The 18,923-nt window shown below is 38.3% G+C and overlaps 1 protein-coding gene across 1 annotated transcript in view; it reads right to left on the bottom strand.

Moving 5' to 3' along the window:
* The window catches only part of LOC133977933 (FERM domain-containing protein 5-like), a 74,884-nt gene that overhangs the window by 10,213 nt on the left and 45,748 nt on the right, over positions 1 to 18,923 (bottom strand). Inside the window, exons 2-5 of the mRNA XM_062416236.1 lie at positions 7,554 to 7,658; positions 5,845 to 5,887; positions 5,591 to 5,669; positions 1,251 to 1,348 (exon numbers count right to left, since the gene is read on the bottom strand). Coding sequence (XP_062272220.1) covers positions 1,251 to 1,348; positions 5,591 to 5,669; positions 5,845 to 5,887; positions 7,554 to 7,658 — 325 coding nt within the window. The remainder of the gene's footprint in view (positions 1 to 1,250; positions 1,349 to 5,590; positions 5,670 to 5,844; positions 5,888 to 7,553; positions 7,659 to 18,923) is intronic.

The following is an 18,923-nucleotide window of genomic DNA, read 5'->3' as shown; positions in this document are numbered from 1 at the left end:
TATGGATTCACAATTTCTGAAATGTTGCCAGAGTCAAAGAGTGCTTATAAACCAGACACCTGATGAATATACCCAACACAGAGAGGGGTAGGCTCAGGCATCCACGGATTTGGCAAGGCAAAACAATAAAGACTGAATCAAAAATAAGAAATAGAGGAAATTCACCTAGTACAGCCACCTTGCCCCAGTCATTCTCACACACTAAAACAATATTATTTGGTCATATAAACGTATCCCTCTGTTTATCCTAGCAGTTCATTTCCATTCTATTAGCAGTTAATGGTGTTTTAGACCTTTGGACCACTGTCCAACCAACATCAAACGAAAAATATACACATACAGGTAGCCAGTATGATCAACTGTCTTCCACTTGATATTCTGTCTTGTGGTAGGTAGGGCCACAGAGACACCAGGGACATTTAGATTCTAGGATTAGTTGAGAAAGAAAAGGCTGACAGGATGGCTGGTTGGCAGGGTGTGAGACAGGGGAACTGCTCCTTAATGCATCAGCCCTCTCTGCATGTTGATGAGCTTGACACCCAAAGGAGCCCAAGCAGTCAACTTTTTGCAAACCTTTCAAGATTCTTTCAATGGGAAATATGCCAAGTTTTTTCATTAATTTCTCTTGAATTTTTAAGCAATAAAATTTTGCCCCCATCAAGCAAAAGTGGAAGTAGTATGAGCCTTTAACCTCTGACCAGATACTGCTATCAAATTTGCACATACATGTACATGTATGGCAGATTGTGACCTCACAAACACAAAACTGGCAATAACAGCTGGCAACTGTTCATGAACAAGCCAGAGTTTGTATGAAAATCACACCAAAGCTACAGATGATCACGGTCATTATGGACATATTTGAATATTATATATACTGTATACTAACATACAGTTAACATTTGTCAGAGAAAAACATGGTAATTCATGTACAGTTGTGATTTGTTGTGACGACTGTAATAAGTTCCAACATGAGGATATGCCAACATTAAAACTGAATCAATTTCATCACAGTGAAAATAATTTTTCCAATCAAAGCAGTGTGTGTAGGGATAACACACAATCATCTAAACTACACCAAGCAAAGAACAGTATTTCACTGCTTGGTTTTCTGGCCAAGGATGCCATGTTTCCATAGAACAAGGATATTTATGCTTGTTGTATTAAAACAAAACAAAAAAGTTACAGTAGTCTGGTTGCAGGCTTTGCATCATTATACTTATAAGACAGAACAACCCATTTAGTCATACCTTGCAATATGTAGGCAGCCAACAGAGCAGCATCTGATGTCTTGCACAGGAGACGACCATGGTAGAGATCTCTCTTAACCTGCAGGAAGACGAGATATCTGTGGAGTGGAGCACAGAAAAACTGATTTGGGTCATTATTTAGATAGGATCAATACTTTATGTCAACAGTGGTTTCCATTTCTTGACAACACACACAGTGGCTGTTTGCAAGTTAACAATAATGTGTAACAATAAAATGTATTATGCCGTATAACAGAGAATGTAAGTGTGGCTAAGAGATTGTAATGAGAAGAAATACTTATGATACTTTGTAAGTGAGTCTGACTGACTTTGCTGTGTGTGTGTGTGTGTGTGTGTGTGTGTGTGTGTGTGTGTGTGTGTGTGTGTGTGTGTGTGTGTTTGTGTGTGTGTGTGTGTGTGTGTGCGTGTGTGTGTGTGTGTGTGTGTGTGTGTGTGTGTGTGTGTGTGTGTGTGTGTGTGTGTGTGTGTGTGTGTGGGTGTGGGTATGACTTAAGTCACTTTAACGGACACAAACCAGAGTTACGACCAGTTGATTGAGGACAGCTTGTTCAAAAGCCAGGGACAAACGTCATGTCTCCAATTGGTAAAACACTGAGTTTTGGGTCAGTGGTTATGGTTAAGGTTAGGGTAAGGATTAGGTTTAGACAAATAGTGGTTACGGTTAGGATAAATCTCCAGCAAATGAATATAAGTCTATGGAAATACCCCAAAAGTGAATTGGGTAAACAGGTGTGTGTTAGTGTATGTATGTCTCTGTGTGTATTTCCATACAGTACGAATTTGTATTAGATGCCTTACTTGTAACAATTGTATAACAGTTCAAAAAGATTAAAAAGTGATGATGATAAGCTAAAAGAAATCTTGAGCATACAAGTAGAGGAATTACTTGGAATGTCGTTTGATGGAATGATAGCTTGTGAGGCATGTGGCCTGTGTTGCCTATCTGCTTAAGATGTTGTTTGTGGTTATTAACCATAAGCTACTATACCTGGGCAGTGCCGCACAGTCAAATGTAAAATAAACATAGCTAGAGACAACTCCATTACTCACAACCCATTTATCATTAATGTATAATTAAATTTTAGGAAAAATTAAATGAATGCATGATTGGCAATCTAAAGTTATGGGTTGGAACATAAGGCGCGGGACATTCAGCACACCTCGAGGCATCACTCCGGCTAAAACATAATGATTCTGAGAATTGACAATAATTTCAAATATGATTGCTGGTTCACACTGACATCCACTGGGAGCGACTCAATCTTGTAGCCTCGTCCACAACATCCAGAGATTACTCATATGTCTGTTTTTCCTACCCAGTATTCATTTCATACACCTGTGATTGAGCTTCTCTCCAAGCAGCAAAGCAATAAATAGTATAGTACAAGCATCACTATGAAAAATGTTGGTAGGTACACTGAGCCTTTTTGTGTTACACAAAGTTATTGCCTGATGATGACATTAGCTGATGGCCATGGAGGTATGTTTTATGCAAGTTACACAATTTGGTAATTTGTATGTAATCGTCTCAAGTTGATCAGAGTTTATGGTCAGCTAAACATTCTGCAGTCGACACTCAAGCTGAACAATTAGGAGCAATTCAGTCAAAGATAGTCCCTTTCAAATATGGATTTTTCTGGTCAATTGGTCAAACTTGTCTAGTCACTAATCAATCAATCTAAAGCTAACACAACAACAGGATTGCTGTGAAAGTATATGTAACAACAACTGGTAGCTAAAAACAACAAACAAATCTACGTTAAATTTGGTTACCTTCCAACTTTTTGCTTATCTACTCCATATTTGTTAGTCTGTGAAACCCTCCAGTCAGAACAGATGTAGGAGGACGGAGGAGCTCTCTCTCTCTCTCTGCTGCATCAAGACAAGCTGGATTGCAAATGAGAGATTTCATCGTGTGTCAACCAGTCGAGGGACGTGATTTATAGGGATATGTGAACTCAGTCGCTCTCTGGCTCACTCCTCACAGCAGTTTGTTCAGCTGTCAGGGATGCCACATACAGCAGCGTGGTGAGGAGCTTCATGACACTGCAGCTTATAAAAAGGGAAACACTGCTGCAAATGGGCTCACTGTTGAGGATTTGATACTGCTGTGAAATTAAACTTCTGGACTTTGTTTTGTACTTGCACCACAGCATGCCACTTCAGTGTGTAAGATAAATTGACGTAAAACACTTATTTATTATTTTATAAGTTGGTTATTTCACTCAATAATAAAGATGGCAAGCTGAAGACTTTTCCACAAACAATTTCAGTATTTTGTAAGGCTACAGACCTAAAAACAATTACGGAATGTGGAAAAATACATAGATACATAGATACATAGATACATAGATACATAGATACATACATACATACATACATACATACATACATACATACATACATACATACATACATACATACATACATACATACATACATACATCCGCAAATGTGATTACATGTACACGCACATATGCATTTACAGTATTTTAAATATGCAAGCTCTAGCCCCAAATGGGACATTCTGAAAGCATCATCAATTCATATACAAGCACATATTATTTTTTAAAACCTCTACTTAGCTATAGTGTTTGTAAAATTATATAAAATCAGGCCGCAGAAGCATACAATAATACAACAAATGCATTAGCCTTGATAGAAGACAGGGCTGTAAACAGCAAGGCAGTTGGATTGAGATATCCCTCATGGTTTAATAAAATGAGTCTCTATGTGCTATGATAATTTTATATCTTCCATTTATTAAGTTTGCTAATGCCAGCATCTTTACACTATGTTGACTTCACAAAAATAACAATTTTCGAGCAGGACCCTGAGCCAGAGGCCTAGTAAGGAACAGGTTAATCATGTGACATTATGCGATTGTCACAACTCTTTGTCACACTCCACTTTTATAGTTTAATCTATTTCTGGAGTCTTTAAAATGTGGGCAGTCCAATAAAAACTAAATACAAGTGATGTCTGACTTAATGTGCAAAAATGCATCTCTTTGAGTTTTGTCTTCTGCCCTGTGTTTTGGACAAAGTCTGAATTTTCCAGCAAGACAAACTACTCTATATGCAAGACAGTGTTTGGGCTTGTAAAAGGCCATATTAAATGAGTGCAATCAGGACATATGCACACTGACATGGCAAATTAATGACTTCCATTAAGAATTTCTCAACCCTTACTGCCATTTGTACAATTTGCATGTTGTAAGTGAATGATTTAACTCAGCTGCAAACAAACAACTGAAGATGCTTCAACATGTCACTACTCTCAGGTTTAAAAGTTTATTGATGGGAGAGAGAGTCATGACATGCAAGGATACACCTCAAGTCTCTTAATTGCATCGATGTTTCCTTCACTTGCATCTTTTCCTTTTGTCTTAATCCCTCCAACTGAGGCTCACAGCTGCACTGTGCTAATACTAATAAAGGTGCACAGTTATCACTGACAGAGCAGCAGTGTTACCTGTTTAAAAAACACCTTCACATGAATAAAAACCTGCATTCTGTATTTATACTGTGTACTGTGTTCTGCTCAGAGGCACATGAACTATCTCTACTGACAGAATGTGTTTATATTATGTATTTATTGATATTCTGATTGTGAATTAATTATTGAATAACCCAGAATATGATCAGGGTGTCTTTTGAACACTGGAAATGATTTATTATGCTAAATGTTTCAGGCAAAATAGAAATTTTCATATCAAACCCAACACAACCATTTCAGCCACACATTAGACTGAATAAAAATGACAATAAATTATGTAAAATATAAATGTGTTTTAAAACATCTGAATCTTCATCTGAAAGACAGGTTTTAAATTACTTTAATTTTATCCATTATAAAAGTTAATGGCGAAAATAACAATTCGTGAAAAGTTTTTTTATGGTTCTTTTGTTAATCAGAGACTAAATAGTGAATCAGAAAATAAGCAAAATATAAAACTTTGCAGTGATACACTTAAGTTGAATTTGTAATCTGTCTCAACACATGATATATCAGAGCAGTCTGATCAGCTGACTTCAATAACTGATATCCAATAAGGGGGTGTGTCACCAAATAAAGGCTGCTCTCATGTATCCTTGCTCATGGCTCCTCAGAGATCCTCATCGCTCCTCAGTCCTTGCTCCTCATAGCAGACATAAGACCTTGGAGATGGCCTTCAAAATGGCTGATCAGAACGACTTCCAGTTCAGGCGAGGAGCGAGGAAAGATCAAATAACAGACTTCAGATGTACCTGTAGTGATCCTGAGACCTAACTCCACACTACCAAGGTGCAGCCAACGGCGCTATCTCAAAAACTTACCTGGTGATTTCCTCTCTCAGGGCAGCAGGGTCAGGTGGGTAAAACTTGACACGCAAACACATGGTGAATGGAGGCTGGGCTGTAAAAAAAAAGAAGATTTCAAATCTTGTATTGTCATATTTCTAATGTGTTTCATCTATATATTTAGCAATTTTTTCCTTTCTCTATTTTTGGTAAAATTTTGACAACTTGGAAGTTGATTCAACCAAAAGAATTGGCACAAACTGATCAATCACGTTAAACAAAATACTTACATTTCATTTGTTTGGCAATTGACTTTGTAAACTCCAACCAATGCTGAAAGGGAGAGAAAGAGAAGTGAAGACCTGAATGTTTAGCTGCTAACTGTCAGTCAGGGGTCTGATTGCTCAGTGTCTTAGCATGACTTATAATCTATAGCTAGAAGGCACACTGGAATTACTCCCATCTCCTTCCCTTCTGTTTATTTAGACTCTCTCCAACGCAGTCACCATGCAGAGAGGAGATGAAAGAAAGCTGTAAGATAATCAAGAGAAGGCTGTTCTCTGTAAACATCATGAGTTGAAAACTGGCTCTAATCAACGAGAAGATGACATGCTGATAATAACGTGTGCACAATACAGCTTTCATTACCTTATAATAATGAACTTTTTCAGCAACTGTGTTAACTTTCTCAAGAAATGACCACTAAGTAGCTGCACTAAGGAAGTGAAGATTTATTGAGCGAGACAGTGTGGATCAATTAGACATATTCAAAATCTTAAAAATTGATCGAAATAGAGTGATAACAGAAACTGTGACATTGTGGCTAAAGTCTTCATTATCTACAACTTAAATGAATAATGAAAACTTTTGTCTCACAGAGCAGTCACCTTCAGTCATCTGCTAAGAGGAAGAACACAAGCTGGTAGCTGGTTTCACTACTATAACAAAGAGAATCTGCAAAAACCTTTAAAGCCTCAACAGCATGTGTAACCCTGTTCAAGAATGCGTGATTAACAAACACTCAGTTCAGCTTACCTGCAAGCTTACCTACCTGCCTGTATATTTATATAGTAGAAATATGACAAATTAGACCAGTTAGACCTGGAATTTACATTAAAGAGCTTCTGAGAAAAGTGTCCGTCAATGCAGAGCTTTTTATTGAGAGTGGCCACAGATGGTTTCATGTCCTTACATCATCTTCACATCTCGTTTCCTTGGACATTTTAAAATTTGCTTTTGGGTAATGTTATCATCTTCAAAATTGAGTATAACCCATTAAATACAATTCTGTATTGCCATTGGCATATCTAAAATGTATTTTATGGGATGTGAACATGTTTCTGTTTTGTTCATTAGTGTGCAGAAATGATAAGCTAATTCAAGGTAACAAATTAAGTAGTTTGTGTGCACCAGGTATTAATTCTAGGGAACAAATTAGTCATTTGTGTTCGCAAATACTAAAAAAAAAAGGTAAATTAAAGCTACTTTCCAAATACTAAAAGCTGATCTCTTTTTTCTCATATTTTTTTATTGGAGTGAGCAAGGATACAAATACATAACTTTTCAACATATTTGTCATTTCTTATAGAAACTAAATTACACACATTTGATCTGCTTAGTTTTAGTTTGCTTGACCAAAAGCTGATCTGAACTGTTGATGTTGACTGTGTAGCTTTACTATGTAACCTTATGAAATCTACATTACAAACAACTGTTTTTATTATAACACTTCAGTGTTTAACAAAGCAGTTTCCCCTTTTAATTTAGTTTCATAGTCAATAGAAAAACAGAGAAGAATGGGGGAAGATAGACAAGGACAGAGAGGCTGTGAGTCAGGATTCAATGTAATGGCTGTGCACAAGGTTAGTTGAATAAATGAAAAAAAGGAAAGAGAACAGAAGAAAGGAGAAGAGACCAAATCATGAATCATCATGTAGCACAGAGACACCACTGGATTCAACTACAATTTAGTTATGTATCATTATAAATGAATACTTACCCTCTGCTTGTCTGGGTCAACATATCTAATGCCAAAGTAATCTTTCTCCAGCAGGTTGAGATGGTGGCAGATGAGGTCAAACAGGTACTGTCCCTTGGCATCCCGCTGAAAGAGACAGAACATGACAAACTAAGTATAATGCGCTTGCTATTGAAAGACATTAAAAAGGGAAGGAATGAAAAATGGCAACTTTACTCTTTTTCACAGGAGTCTGCAGCCACCTCATTCTGTCCCACGTAACATTTGCATATTCACACAGAGTTAATGAATACCCAGCAGATGAATGGTGCATAAATGAGAACACCATGCTTAGGAAAAACAGCAAGCAATGTTACATTATCAAATGAATTTCAAAATGACATTTGAAAACATGTAGACAGTGTCACATCAAAACATTGTTTTTCCATTCTCATTAGGGAGTCCATTTTTTGGGAACTGAGAAGTCAAAACGGCCACCAGAAAGTGTTTTAATATTTCACTACCCTCAAGGGAGATATATGAGGGCTATCAAATATTCATATTGAGGCAGCAGCCATCTGTGAAAGCTTTGAGAAATTTCTGCTGCAGAAAAGGACCTGGAAAAGCAGCAAGACAAGGTGTAGGCAAAGGAAGAGGCAAGCTCAAAATGAGAAGTCCTTGTCATGCAATGCAGTACAAAAGAATCATCTTTTTTGTATCATCAAAGTACCTGGAAATACAATGTTTACATTTTAGGTTAGGTAATTGTTTAATAAAATAACTAAAATAATATGAGTTGTTCAGCTAAATTAAAATGTACTGTAGTCTTAATCAGGTGTGGCAGTGAGTGTGAGAGGAGCAGGCCTGCTGTTCTGGCAGTAGCTAACTGAGAATTAGCAGAGCCCTTACATAAAGCTGCATCTACCCCAGAAGACTCATTAAAATATATTTTTAATAGAGTCATAATTTTGGCTTTGCTGCAACAATAAGGTAGATAGCAACAAGGCAACCAATGAACACATAACAAAACATGAGCCAGTAATTCTTTAGTTGTTATTCCAAAGCTAGCCAAATTTAACTCTCAACTATGACACTGTGTAATATAACAGTTACAGTCACCTACAGTGTAGTCATACACCAAAGGTGAGTAGGCACAGATCCATGCTGCAGACTACCGCTCAGCTAAGTCATCTAAGCCAAAAACTGTATCAAACAGGTTCAGAGTGGACTAAGACATGAGCTGAACACAGTCAATCTAAAATAGGCACATAATCATTGGGGGAAAGGTTGAATGTGATTTTAAACCTACTGGATAACTGACACAAGGCCAGAAGTAGCTGAGCCAATATTCAGGTGTCCCATACACAGCAAAGACAGACAAGAATACTGTAATACTCACTGAGCACTTTGTTAGGAACACCATACTAACACTTGGTAGACCATCCCTTTGCTCTCAAAGAAGATTCAATTCTTTGTGGCATGATTTTTGAAACATTCCTTTGAGATTCTGGTCCATGTTGACAAGATTGTATCACATAATTTTTGCACATCTTATGCTGAATTTCCCATTCTACCACATTGTAAATGTGTTTTACTGGATTCAGATCTGGTTACGTGGGAGACCACTGAAGTACACTAAACGCATTGTCATGCTCATGAATCCAGTTTGAAGCGATTTTTTTGCCTTGTGACATTGTGTTTTATAATTCTGGAAGTAGCCATTAGAAAACTGGTATATTGCCATAAAGGCCATAAAGGGATGCACAAGGTCAGTAATAATACTGTGACCCTGACCCTATACCATCTGCGGGTCTCAGCAAAAATTGAGATTCATCAGATGAGGCTACCTTTTTTCCAGTCTACAGCTGTTCAGTTTTGGTGAGCCTGTGCCCACTGTAGCCTCAGATTTCAGTTCTTGGCTGACAAGAGTGGAAACCCTGAGGTCTTCTACTGTTGTAGCCTCAAGATTCGACATGCTGTGCATTTTGAGATGCTTTTCCGTAATCGGAGTTACCATAGCCTTCCTGTCAGCTCAAGCCAGTCTGGCAATTTTCCTCTGACCTCTCTCATCAAGGCATTTTTGTCTGCAGAACTGCTGCTCATGGGATGTTTGTTGTTTTTCGCTCTACAGTAAGCTTCTAACCTGTATTTGCATGATTTTATGCAATTCGCTGCTGCCACATGATTGGCTGATCGGACAATTACTTGAATAAGCAGGTGTTAGATGTTCCTTTCTTCAATAAAGTGGGTGTATATCTTTGTGTTATAAAAATTCCAGCACAAAGGGTAAGTTGCATGTTCATTCGTTCAAACTTATTTAAGTCTCGAAAATCATTGAGGTTTCTCTCATTTGCAATGATGTTGAGATACACAGTTAAACACAAAATAAGTAGGGTTAAATAGATCAGAAGAGAACAATACTTCATGAAAACAATTGCGCAATGAGGTTAAGTAATTTGAGATCATAGTCCTGAATTGTCCAGGGGTAGTGAGAGTGTTGAAGGACGAGGATATGTTCAGTTCAGAATGTATAGCTTATAGCTTAGTTCTGTAGAAAAGCATATATCATGAATTAAAGGAGGCATAACAAATTCAGTTCATTAAGGCCCAAGGGTTCAGCTGTGTTAAGAGAATGGATCCAGTATGTCTTCTTGCGATTCAGTGAGTTCACTGTATCACCACTTCTAGGAGAACATGAAGGTTTTTTTAAGTTATGCAGAACTTTAATGAGGCTGTAGAGCTATGGTTCGCCTGTGCATAATATTGGGCCATAGCATAATCCATGAATGTTTATTCTCTCTGAAGTTTGCCTCTGATCTGTGTAGCATCTGATTCAGCTACACATTGCAAGAAGATGTGCAGAGAACCACTTTTACACCTCTTATAAAGTAAACGTATGTGTGTGCAATGGAATTGTACATGCTAACATTAAATTCCCCATCCCGTTGAATATATATTTTGTTTATTGTTATAGTGAGCTCATCCGCTGTGATTGTTACAGTAATGGAGGACACTATATAGTACTTGAATATTAAAGCTTTTCTTCCTATAGTGGCAAAGGGCACTATACAATATCCTACACTGCCATTAAGAAGAGACACTGCATAAGTCACATAAGTGACACAAAACTGCACAGTCAGAGAAAGTCAAAGGCAGATATATGAGAGCAGAAGGGGGGAAAGAGAAGGGAGGGACAAAACTAGATAACAAAGAGAGAGAGAAAACCGAGAGAGGATAGAGAGAGAGAATAAGCCTGAACAGTAAGACACTGATGAATCTGCCCCAGTACAACAACCAAAAAGAAGACATGGAAATAGCTGCATTCAGATGTCGGTCCATGTAAGAGCAATTGTGAGATCCAAAGCCTGCTCATTTGTATCATTAAAAACAACATAAGAATCTCTGTGTTGAAGGCTGTCTGCACTTCTATTTCACTATCACAAAAAAATCTTAACACCCTTTAGGTTATGTTACTATTGTCAGGGCACTTGAGAATAAGATCATCACCTCTGTTTGGATTGGATTAAACCTTTCCCAAGTTCATAACTCAAGAGCACGCCCCAGGAGTTGAATTTATTTCGATGATTGCGAGTTGAAAAATGATGGCAGATTTGAAGTTATCCAACTACAGGAGAGGCTTTCAACAATGTGCATAACCAACAACTGGCCAAGCAGAGGAAATGGCCTGAGGTAAAATGATTGAGATTAATATTGCACTGTCCTTGGTAGGACTACTTACTAAATTGCTGATTGCAGCTCTTCAAATGTGAGAATTTCAAGGTTTTATGTGTCATACATAACAGTAAACTGAATTTATTTGGATATTGGACTATTGATTGAATAAATCAAAACTTTTGAAGACATCACCTTGGGCTCTAAGAAACTATCATGGGCATTTTTCCACTATTTGGAAATGAATGAAGATAATCATTTGTTGCAGTGCCTGGGCTGAATTAAGCTTTTTCACTTTGTAATAGTTTAAACTAACATACAATATATCTAGTATTATTAATATTCACCTGTAAGACTATTCAAAGTTAGATCATAAACAATCAACACAGTTGAAAGCACTTCAATGAATCTGCAGTATAATCTCACACAGATCTTTGAAAAAAAAAATGCTGTTTGCACAACATGAATCTGTCAAAACATCTGAATAATAATTGAAAAGATTATACATCTTTGACTGAAGCAAGACAACTGAAGACAATTCATTAATGATAAACATCTAAATCTAGTCTTTACAATAGAATCTTTGAAGCAGAGTCCAGCCCACATCAAACCACAAATTAAACTTATCCTATTAGGTCCAGTTGTGTCAAGTTGTGCACTGGCCAGACGTTTCCCAGGATGCACAGGGCTGAACCTCTATTTCCTCTGTCAGTGTGTCTGTATGTCACTGTCACAACATACACCCTGACTCACCAGGACAGGCCTGCTGACTAGGCCAGCAGCAAAATTGGAAGCACACACATCCATGAACATGCGCAGACACACACAGTGAGCCTCAATCCTTCTTGCTCTATTATATATGTCTGTGGTACACCTGAGAAATCTCCAGATAAACAACATTTCAGAGTCTGTGCCTCCCACTCCCTCCATCTGCTGTGCACTGTGGTGTAAACTACTGCGATGCCCAAAAAAGCCATCCCAATTAATCATGTTGTTTCTGTGTGTTTCCTCCTATGCGTCCTGTGTGTTTCTATTGGCCATTCCGAAGTGTGTGCGTTTGTCTGTCTGTCTGTATTCCCATGTAGTGTGTGTGTGTGTGTGTGTGTGTGTGTGTGTGTGTGTGTGTGTGTGTAAGATGTTACTGATGATCCATGTCGAAGTTAGTAGTTATGAAACAACAACAGATAGGCAAGGCGATTTATCTCAGTCCAACACAAATAAAAGAAATGGAATGAAATGAATTAGCTGAAACCATTCATGAAGAATGCTGGAACACACAAACAAGCTGAAGTACTTTTAACAGCAACAGCACAATGTAAGAATTCATAGTTTTTACAGTATACTGGAGTCATGAACAACAGATTTTAGGCTTGATTTAATAAAGAGCTTCTGATCTAGAGTCTTTTATTGTGCATTACAATGAGTGGAGATTATCATATTGCTCCTGGTAATTTACCTGAGTCTGCACTCTGATGCAGTTTGTAACGACTAGATAGAAGCACACTAACTTTGTTCTGTGCTAATTATCTGCCTGGACTAAACAGCAAAAGAACAAAGCAGCAGAAGTCTCTTGCCCATAGGCAGCTGATCAAACTCTTATAATGTATACAGTATGTGGTGTTGTGTTGCATACTGATGAGACACACTGAACTTCAGTAAGCTGACCAGGGCTCCACTGGGACACATAGGCGAGCTCTGAGGCCGAAACATTATTGATCTGAAGTTAAGTGTTCTTCAGGAGCCTTATGAGATTTAAACCCAGAGCCAAGCTGCAATACACTAGTGGCTGCAGGGAGGAAATGCTATACGTTGGTATTTAAAGCACTATTTTATTGTTTTTGAGTAGGTAAACTGCAGATCTATTATGTGGTTTATGGTCATGTGATTTCAGTGTGGGAATTGCTTCTTTCACAGTTTTCTCTCCCTCAGGTGTTATTGCTGTGGGGGAAATAATGAGATCCCTGCTGACGTTGGATTAACACTTTTTATTACAAAGCAAATCAGTATATCTGGAAATGAAATAACCTGCTATAGAGATTAGTGGCCATACAGTACAAAATGTATATGCTAGGTTTTACATTGGAATACATGTTTTGTATTCAACACAGGGACTTTAAACGGTTTAGCAAATTCATTATGTTGCACCTCATTGTGTATTATACTGTGTCACTTGCATTTACCTGGCCAGACTGTTTCCAGTAAGGTGTGTTTTGTGTTGAATTTTTTTGTTAAAAAGACAGAAAAGTCTCAAAAAAGAGGCATAGATTTCATGTGACAGCCATACTGAGTACTACAATGCGGCCATAATTTTTGTTAATATTTATTTTGTATATCTGTTTATTTCTGGCAAAAAATGTGCTAGCTAAATTGTTTTCATGTTTCTCTACAAGTCAAGCATCTACAGTATGTCCATACTGAACCACAGGTCTCTTTAGGCCCTCTGAAGGCATGTAAGATTAGTTAAGATTAGATTAGAAACTGCGTTCACCAACTGCTTTTCATACTCATACAGTGTGCAGCTTCCTCAGCTGTAGTATGTATAGATACACATATCACACTTTGCAAATGTTGTCTAATTAGTAAAAGTATACTATCATCCTGGTCTCACAATCTGCATACAAATAACACAACTTTACACTTTCAAATTGCGTGCAGAGCATACGCCAAAGTAACATTTTGCATGCAGGTGATAAACCAATTTAACACCACATTTTTTACTTTTGCATGTGTCATTTAACACCATTGGTTGGGTTAAGGCGCAAACCACTTTTGGTTAGGTTTACGCACATAAAAACGACTTGGATAGCGTTAGCGAAAGATCATAGTTTGATTTAAAACTCTAAAATTCTGTAAAAATGTCAAAAAATGCTAGACATGACATTAAAATTCTCTATTAAAATGCCTGCACTTGATGATAAAAATGTCCAGTCATTGGTGTCAAACAGTGCTCTCCTGCTGCTTTGTAGCTTTTTTCCAGCTGATCATCTAGCCATCCACCCAAAGCCCTTCTAATAAGTCAAAATTATAAATTATTATAAAAGGAAAATCATATTATATGATGTCACTTTCCTGGGAAGGATTAGTCCATCACCTGCATGCAAAATTGGACTTTGGCGTATGCACTAAATGCCATTTAGGCTGATATAATATTACTGACGTTGACTTTCTTTTATCTTGAACTGTCTTTCATGAGCATGAAGTATTCATTTAGCAGATTATTTAAATTATATCAACCATGCTGGGACCTTTGACAAAAATAAATGAGCTGGGGCCATGATGATTACCTTGTCAGCTTCCATTCAGTTCATGGGGAAATCATTAAACTCTGCTATTTGATTTTGCTGGTCCTCCCTGATCAAGACAAATGGCTGACCTGGAGGCCTTGTTTTCTTCATGTTGTGTATGTGTGCTTGTGCAGGTCCTGGACATGTGCAAGTAGATTACAGGCCAAGGGCTAAATAACTGCACAGTCTGCTAAATAACAGATGGGGTTTCTCCAAGAATACAGTCTTAACATGTTCTGGATACAACTGAACTGAGGGATGTAGACAAAAGGATCCTAGGTTTTTGGAACAGTCACAAACACTGATTTAAAGGTGGGACATATTGAAGAAGGTGTCAGTATAGGTCATGGGGTCAGGGGATTCAAGAATCAGCAGAACGATATTTGCAGGCCAAAAAAAAGACTGCAGCTTTTGAGGTTACAGAAGCAGAGACGCACTCTAAATTGACCTCAAAGAGGTTCTGGCAACTTTATTACAACTCAGCAAGAGGAGGCAAGGCTTTTCCCAGGTACCTCTGGCTCCTAACTTTTAGAAAGATGACTGGGGAGGTGCTCTGGTGACCAGTCTCCCTGAGAAACCTTATAATAGGTTAAGGTTGTAAAATATAACATTCAGGAAGAACAATGCACAAAGATAATTAGTTGTATGTATGTGACAAGAGGATTGTTGCAGTCATGCATGTATTGTAGTGGACACCTGTGGTGAGGAGGGAGCTGAACCTGAATTGGAAACTTTTTTCAATCTACATTCCAATCCTCACCAATATTCATGAACTCTGGGTACTATGGGTGGGTTGCAACCTGTCTGGGCTCAGATATGACCACAATGCTCAAAACTCCATCCCACTCCATGTGGGATGAGATATTGGGGTAGACCCGGACAATGACATATTTAGTAAAGGGCCTTCCCATCTGGCCATAGGAAGAAATGGAGGATGTGAATGGGAGAAGGATACTCTGCTTAACTTAATGAAATTACCAAGATATAAAACAGAAAATCGAAGGTTGCATCAATGGATTATAACAAAGTTCTCGTGTCAAGTTGGGGAAAGTTGAGTCAGTAGATAGTGAAATTGTTTTGGCAGTAGCAGTAGCAGTAAAGGTGGTTGGTGGTTGTCACAGTAGACATACCGGTAGCAGTCACAGTGTTCATGTATGTAATATGTTTATTCTGTGTGTAAGATGTGTTAAAGAGTACTGATAGTACGGGGTGTGTGCAGCGGGCAGCCATGATACTAACCACAGTGACTCATGGGTAAATGTGATTAGTGCTGGCCTGTCAGTGAGAGAGGAATATATTAAACAAGCAGAGGCCCATAAGTGCTTTATGGAAGCACGCGCTGCGTTTCATCACAGCTATAATAAAAGTGATAAACGGAGGAATGGAAAATAACCCAGACTGGGGCCAAATGATCACTGCGGTCCTTACTGGAGCGTCAGCAGCAGCACGCCGATCTCTGCCTGGCCAGGCCTTGCGTCAGATTAATTATTGAGAGGGGTTCCATATCAGCTTGGGAAACACCACATCAATAAATGATGGTGTCATTTTAAGCTAGAGGATGGAAATGCAACAACAAAGCAAATGGTCTTGAAAGACTACTTGTTTCTAGTGCAGCTTCTGCGAACACTGGTGCTCAACAATGTATGCTTTAGTTTAGTATTTACATACAAGTTCGAGCTCCTGGGTAGCGGGTGATTAAGTGGCAGAATGGTTCATGGTGGTCTTACACACCGCCTGCTTTTTTGGGGCTCAACCGCAGTGCTGCGAGTTAGCATATCTCAGTCAACACTGCATGATATCTTCGCTGATTGTCACTGCTAGTAAAGTTTCTGCTGCCAAGGCTGAAAGCAGCAAAGCCAGTAAATGGCTTACTATAATCTTATGATATGGTAATGTGTACTTTCTGCAGTCTGGAAAGCAGGCACAGAAGTAGGAGATGCTTCTGTCAGTCAGCAGCTAAGTAGTAGTAGATTTATGCTCAACATGCCTTCCCTGGCAGTCTGATCGAAGCAATAAATCAGTTATATCAAAATGTTGTGTGCAGATGGGTCAACTAGTTACTTAGGTATATTGTATATGCATTGTGATTGCACAAGTGTGTTCCAGTTTCAAGTGTTGCAGTGTATGCTGCATGAATGTGGACAGAAAGCCTCAGGAACACGCTTAATTTTTGTTCTGAAAGACACATGAAAGAAATGCTAATTAAGAGGTTACATTAAGTTACAGGAGCTACTGGGACAGAAGGTATCCCAGATGTGAAATCAGTTTCTTTAATGATAAGCTGTAAATCCTGTGGATAGTATTACATCCTTCATTTAATGGGTTGTGTTTTACCTCTATCATGTTAGTCACATAGACAGGTCAATGATGAATCTTAAGGTAATGGCCTCTCCAAAACAACAACAACTGAAAGGATTGCTAAGAATACACTTCACCTCATGAAGCTTAGTGAAAACATTACTATGAGTGAGTTTTTTTGTTTTTTATAATATAAATTCAGCACCCTGACCAAGAGGAGCACAGAGCAAGCTGTTGTTGCACAAGTGACACCAGATAAGTACAACTGGTCTGAAAACATGAGGCCACATGTTGGTACAAAATGCTGACAGTGGGAGAAAACAAACTGTGAATAAAACTACTCCCTGGTACCTTTAAGGGGATGACTCATTCCACTGCTTATGGATAACACTATCTTCTCTCCATGTAATTCTCCCAAACTGTATTAAATTGGGTCTTTATTGAGCTCCACAGCCATTACTTTACATTTGGCTGTATGCTGGTGATTTATTCTTGATGAACACCACAGTGGCACTTATTTAAATTGCTCAACCAATATTACTCGTCCTCAACATAACTCAAGAAACAAAACTGTGTGTAAAATAATGCTGTGTCTGTTTTTGTCTGCTGTATTTACAGCACACAACATCCTGTTAGAAGTGTTGGTAGATGTATTTTTGGACTACATATTTTCCCCCTATGTTTGTCTTTATGCTAAGCTAGGCTAACTGCCTCCTGGCTCTAGTGCTATACTTCTCATAAAGATATGAGAGATCTTCTTACCTAACTTCCAGGAAGAAAGTGAATATGTTTTTTTATTCTTACTTCGTACATGAGCTTTTTTTATAAGCGAACATTACTGTGGGGCGGTTCCAGACACATTTTTGTGTGAGAAATGTATGTTTTTGTTTCTTTGTTACTTTTATCAAGCTGATACATGCAAATGTGCTTGACTAATGCATAATTGAAGAACATAAAGAATAGTGCCACAGTCTTGAAACCCTAGTCTAGTGGTTTGGCTTGCTGCAGTCAATCCATAGTCCTTGTTCCTTCCAAAAATGTATACTGAAGTTTATCTGAAGTTAACATTAGAGTAATCTGAGGTAGTAAAATCAAGTGGGCATCTTCCGAGTTTACTGTCAAGTCAAGTCCATTTTATTTGTATGGCAAAAAATCACAAATTTGCCTGTATTGCTTTACAATATGCGCAGAAATACAACACCCCTTATCATTAGACCCCTGATATGAATAAGGAAAAAACTTCTTTAATAGTACTTCTTTTTTAGTTAAATATTTCCACAGACAGTGTTTCAATGATGAGCTGTAGTGGAGGAATGGTAACATAAAGAGGGAAGTTTGAGATAAAAAATACTTTCTCAGTCTGCCAAAGACTCATATTAACGTATCTGGTGAAACACTGAATCACCCACCAACAGTCACAATCACTTTGTGCTGTGGATTTTATTTTGCAGTTTTCAACCTCAAAGACAGAATCTCCTTCATCCTTCAAACCAAATAGCTCCTTAATGTACGATGCAGTTACCAGCGTGACTACACAGTCAGTGTAATACACCTACATCATCTCCTTTTTATGTTTACGCACATACCCCAAAAAAAACCCTCAGCTGCAAGAAGGAAAGACAGCGATCCTCTTAAAAAGATGTTCACTGTCAGCAGCCTGCCATCTTATTGCCCTTGAAGTGGCCCAGTGGGACTCAGCGATGCTGGCACTGCGTTCACAATCAGTGCTCAGTTGTGTAAATCCTTTCTTGTTTAGATAGAAGCTCAGGCTCCTGGGGGCTCCATTACAGAGATGCCACAGTGGAGAAGTGGTCCTGAGAGCAGGAAACCCATAAGGGAAGACCATACTCTGAGCTCTAACAGCTGAATCACACTGGTAAAGATGTTTTTGGAGAGGAGAGGAAATGAGAGCATCATACAGAGGAGGTAATAAATAAGGGAAAATAGTAATAAATAGTGCATACAGCAACAGTACAAAAAGAAAGACAACACTCACAATGTTTTGTTGTCCTAGTTCATAAGACACTCAGGCTTTTTTTCATGAAATGGGCAATGATATACATCACATAAAAAAAACAAAACAAAAACAACTGAGCATCTGTTCTCTCTGTCCTTAGTTTAACCCTCCAGCCTGAGGGACTGGGCAGTTCACTTACAG

The sequence above is a fragment of the Scomber scombrus genome, chromosome 1, assembly GCF_963691925.1.
Source record: "Scomber scombrus chromosome 1, fScoSco1.1, whole genome shotgun sequence".
NCBI lineage: Eukaryota > Metazoa > Chordata > Actinopteri > Scombriformes > Scombridae > Scomber > Scomber scombrus.
The sequence above is the reverse complement of the archived record's forward strand: the minus strand, read 5'-3'. Positions and strand labels throughout refer to the sequence as shown.